The sequence below is a fragment of the Montipora foliosa genome, chromosome 11 (assembly GCF_036669935.1).
Source record: "Montipora foliosa isolate CH-2021 chromosome 11, ASM3666993v2, whole genome shotgun sequence".
NCBI classification, from domain to species: Eukaryota; Metazoa; Cnidaria; class Anthozoa; order Scleractinia; family Acroporidae; genus Montipora; species Montipora foliosa.
Window position 1 is genome coordinate 30,311,963 of NC_090879.1, and position 5,000 is coordinate 30,316,962.

The following is a 5,000-nucleotide window of genomic DNA, read 5'->3' on the forward strand; positions in this document are numbered from 1 at the left end:
ACTGTTTTTGCAACTGATGTCTTCGCAGCACTCTTTCATGTGACGTCACGGCGGCCATTATGGTGTACAGAACAATGCAGTAAAATGTCTTTTGGGAATTTGACTCTATTATTATGCAAAACGTGTGGGGTCATTTTCTATTGTTTTGTGTACCAACATGGTCGTCTCATCACGTGGATGAGTTATTCCTTAAGAGCAATATGTAATCAAAAGGGGGCGGGGGAGGGGCGCGTTTCTTGGCTACCCAAATATGGTATTGGAGTGGAGATCTGGGACCTATTTTTAAACAAACCTCTTACATCATTTGTACTCGAACGAACGCAGGCACCAAAAGAAAATGGCAAGTATTTTTGTTGTCTTTTCTCTTTCACGCGTTGAACTTTCATCAATTAATACGTTTCTTTTGATTTAAAAAAGACCACGTACACAGACAAAGGAGAAAAGGTAAGTTAACGGAATGACTTGGAGAACAAAAACGATGCGAAACTCTTGCAGTGACTATTATTAAAATCTCTTGCACCGTAAAATACAGCTTCTCTTAATACAAGCTTTCACTTCTTTATCACCAGCCATTAAAAACGAGTTTTAACGCTGATGAATTGAGTTCTTTTGGAGGAAATTCTTCCTTCCATAGTATGACAATGATCAAAACCCTATGAATTTTTATCGAATCAACTGCCAAGGCATGCGTAAAATATGTTAATGAATTTAATTTGGCACGAGGGAACGTTCCCTTTACGAGAAAGGCATCTTTTTTTAGGTCTCAAATTTGTCATCGGGACCCATTAAAAAAAATCTTTCCAATTTTTTTCACACTTTGACGGTGGTTGAGGTGGTGATGTTGGATCCTTTAAGTGAAACGTGGGATGAAAATTGAAAACCGGTGCCCAAAATTAGGCCTCACTTTTTGTGAGCTACTCTAGGATAGGGGGGGGGGGGGGTGGTTTGAGGAATTTACACTAGTATAGGGAAGCAAATTCACCTGAACTAGCTCTGGTGTAGGCTAAGGGTTCCAGGGTCCCAGTGACACATGCCCACCCAGGAATCCCTAAAGTACCACCCCCAGGAGTCCAGGGGAGCACATAAAATGTCACCACCCATGGTGCCTTATGGAAACAAAAAGAAATAACAGAAAGCCACAACAAAGTTTGCAAAACAAACAAGTTTCAATTTTAGGCAGTATAATACTGGGCCTCTAGTCTCGAGTTTGGGGAGACCGGCATGGCTCCCTGCAATAATTATTGTCACATGACTTCTGTATACATGGTAATGTAGCCTTTGCATGAAAGCACGGTTTGTATGAAATCAAGGCTCATTTTGATCTTGGTTCTGATACCAATCTCCTTGCTCTTTTTTTTTTTTATAAAAAAGTAGACTATGAAGTATTATTTGCATTAGGAAAGTAGTGGGAACTGCATCATAATGAGAACATAAACATCATTCTTGCTTCCATTCATTGACTTGGGGTCACTATTGGTACGTGTAATGTTATCCACAATGACTATTGATTAATGGCAGACTCTTAGCTTACTGTACCATCACCTGAAGATAAAGCTGTTTCTTAGATGGGAGCATTAGACCTTTTCTATTTATGATCCCAGGTTTAATATGAACAAGTACATAATTATGTGTACTTGTATTAATTTTTATTTCTAGCCAGAAATTGGTTCCTTCATTGCATTTCATCACATAACTTTCTGGGTGGGAAATGCCAAACAGGTGCGTTTATTATTTTTTGTCATTTTGGCAATTATGATTTTAAGGACTGACTGTCTCATCTTGCATGGGGACCTTGTGTCCTGTTTGTGGAAGTTCATGTTTTGCTTTCTTCTTGTAGCAAGACATGTAATTACAATTGAGTACTCCTTCTTATAAAATTGCAGTAGACTATATTTGATGCAAAGTACAGATAATATTTTATTTACTTCATGGTGAAGCTACATGTACATTTGTACACTGTAGCTTGGACGGAGGAGGGAGGGCTTACCCAAATAATGAGATATTTTACTTGATTCGTAAGATTCAGAGGAAGTCTTGTTATCAAAAGGAACATGTGTGTGTCTTGGATGGAGGAGAGAGAGAGCTTACCTATAAGTGCCAATTATTGTTTTTTTGTGCTAATGAGTGTTAAACCTGTAAAACTCTTTTAGGCAGCCTCTTATTATTGTAATAAAATGGGTTTTCGACCCTTTGGATACAAAGGACTTGAAACTGGTTCAAGAGAAGTTGTATCTCATGCTGTCAAACAAGACAAGGTACTGTAAAATAATATTTAAATTATAAAGGATGCTTCAATGCACATTTTTGTGGCTAGCCTGAAATATATATGCCAAGCTATCATGATGGTAAATTGTAGCTACAAAAATATGCATTGAAGTATTTCCTCATTTAATTAAAAATTATAATGCATGCATGTAACGAATGTAGTAATTGTTGTACCTGTACAATTGTATAACGCCAGATTGCCACCATCATTTGAATGTTAGCCCGGGACTTCAAACATGATAATTGATGATTTGGGTGTACAGAAAAGTCTCCAACGAGTCCCTTAGAGGCAGTAAGTGATGGAAAATTGCTTTTCCAGCGGCATGACTATTTTAAGGGTGGGGGGTAGGGGGTGAAGGGTACAATAGCTGATTAACCCAAATCTTTACAAAAATGCTAACCTTTGGCCTAAACACTATGCTAAATGTTTACTGTAGGCCTACATGTAAGGTTAGCATTTTTGTAAAGATTTGGGTTGTTTCAGCTATTGTCAAGCTGGCCGACACCAACTGAGTTTTTCACAAAATACTGTATAAAACACTTGGTATAACTGTTTTGTAATAGATAGTTTGTAAGGTTGACTTCGGTATGAACTGCCACTTTCTTATTTGAAAGAATCGCAGACATTTTTACTATGCTCCGATTGCCTTGTTATCGATAGGTAGTCTAGCACATTAATTTATGTGATGGTTTGTATTCAATATTCTGATATGGCTTGTGTTTGTAGCTGATATAATGTGCGCTCTGATTGGCTAATTGTGACTGAATTGTAGGGCATTATTCTCCCGTAATGCCCACGGGCCGATTACGGGCTTGCAAAAACAAAGCAAAAGGTAATTAAAAAGCCATATAATAAACTACTTACTAACCGACCTAGCTCGAGCCGTACTGGGGAATACTGGCCCTCGGTCGGCCCGGACCTCTGGCCAATATTCCCCAGTGCGGCCCTCGCGCTCGGTTAGTACGAAGTTAGTATTATTACCATATCTCAAACGTGGCAAAGGGCAAATAAAGGTCTGATAATTTTTATGGCTTCACACTTGGATTCATGGGCTTAAGTCTGCTTGGCAAACACCAAGGTATACATCTGGTCCAATATAAATTGTGGCATTAAGATGATATTATCAAGGGACTGCTAGCAGCTAGTTCCTCTTTAGTCTGAGTAAGTCGACCCGCCGTTCTTTGCATTGCAATTGAGTAAAATGGCTGAGGGAGGCCTCTTCTAAATTAGTCTCCCTTGGCCATTTTACACATTCAGTTTTATGACAAAGTATGGCTGGTCGAATGACCCAGGGCCTGTCCTCTGTCTTCAGGTCCCAGAGGCATGTGAAAGAACATTTTCCACTTCTTTCATTTCTCGGCCAGGCAAAGTGAAAAATGCAACTTAATTTGTTAAATATTAATTGTCCCATCATGATACATGTACCTACAGCAAAAACATTTTATGAATGGGGAGAAGTGGTCCTCTTATCTGGACAATTTGAGCAATAACATTGTCTCTTTATAGACACCTGAAAAATTCGCATCTTCAACGGGATTTGAACCCATGACCTCTGTGATGCTGGTGCAAAGCTCTACCAAATGAGCTATGAAGCCACACAGTAGGAAGCAGGTCAATTTGTCGTGCTCATTTGTTCCCATGAAAGGATGAAAGAAGGATGAAAGAAATGTATAAAATCATACTCGTCTCAATGAAATTAAGACAATAAATATTTTTATTATTCCAGATAATATTTGTCTTCCAGTCTCCACTCAATCCACTAGGAGAGATCTCAGAGAGTAAGGACTGTTAAAAATAGCATACTATAAAAGATAATTTCTTACCAAGGAACTCATACTGTACTTTCTGTTGCAGCATTTTGAACCAAGTTTCTTTCAATTGACTCTGGCAAGATAATTACTTTCAGTTACTGAAATTTTCATAATTTTACAGATCTTACCTGCAAGCACTGAGTGCCAAACGCATTTTGGCGTCTATCAATCAAATTTCCAAACATAGATGGGAAGATCGACTCCGCCTCTGGAAAGTGAATTAGAGTTTTTGTTTTGTTCACAGCACGACTTCCATTATGATATCTTTCTAGAGGTTCTTCGATAAAAATGTTTGTACAGATTCCACCACTTTCCATCGGCGTCAAGTTTCAATGTACCAAATGAATGTGCCATGCTTATAATTTGGTAGGCTACGTCATGCATCAGTTGATTTCAGCATCCATGGTTTCAGGTCATTTCTTGGCTTAGCATTTGGAAGATTGATTCATTGAAATCAAAATGCAGTTTGGCCATTGGTGCGGTAGCCTCGCAGCTCCTACAAGGTCTCACCTGATTGGAGACCACCCTTGAGGTTTAACAAAAGAACAAATAAGATATCCAGCAAGGCAAATAAGGTTCTCGCATTGATAAAAAGGAATTGCAGAGAATTAAAGGATGAGACAACGCCAACAACTTTATTCTGTGCTCTGGTAAGGCCTCTATACTGGAATATGGCGCTACTATTTGGTCACCATTTACTGCCAGGAATATTACCAAGTTGGAGAGAGTACAACGCCGTGCTACAAAGTTTATTTTAAGAACTGAAGATGACTATGTCACTCTAATAAGCTTCACTTACAGTGCAACGCGCCTTACCCTGACCACCCAAGAAACTTTCACATTTGACAACTACCTTTAAATACGTAAACGCAATAACCCATGCAACGGTATTCAACTTACAACCGTCCGAACTTTGTAAGGAG

At 38.8% G+C, this 5,000-nt stretch overlaps 1 protein-coding gene across 1 annotated transcript; it reads left to right on the forward strand.

Annotated features, from left to right (window-relative positions):
- The first annotated feature begins 287 nt into the window (after positions 1-287).
- Positions 288-4,483, forward strand: LOC137975189 (4-hydroxyphenylpyruvate dioxygenase-like). The gene is made up of 6 exons (XM_068822276.1): positions 288-340; positions 418-444; positions 1,657-1,719; positions 2,151-2,255; positions 3,993-4,044; positions 4,121-4,483. Exons 1-6 carry the CDS (start codon positions 338-340, stop codon positions 4,126-4,128), a joined length of 258 nt encoding a protein of 85 aa, XP_068678377.1. The 5' UTR covers positions 288-337; the 3' UTR covers positions 4,129-4,483.
- The last annotated feature ends 517 nt before the right edge of the window (positions 4,484-5,000 follow it).

Bases quoted from the DNA above. Each gene is read 5' to 3' on its own strand.
- LOC137975189 (XM_068822276.1), top strand. The intron at 445-1,656 runs GTAAGTTAACGG...TTTTATTTCTAG, and splicing joins ACACAGACAAAGGAGAAAAG to CCAGAAATTGGTTCCTTCAT. The intron at 1,720-2,150 runs GTGCGTTTATTA...AAACTCTTTTAG, and splicing joins GGGTGGGAAATGCCAAACAG to GCAGCCTCTTATTATTGTAA.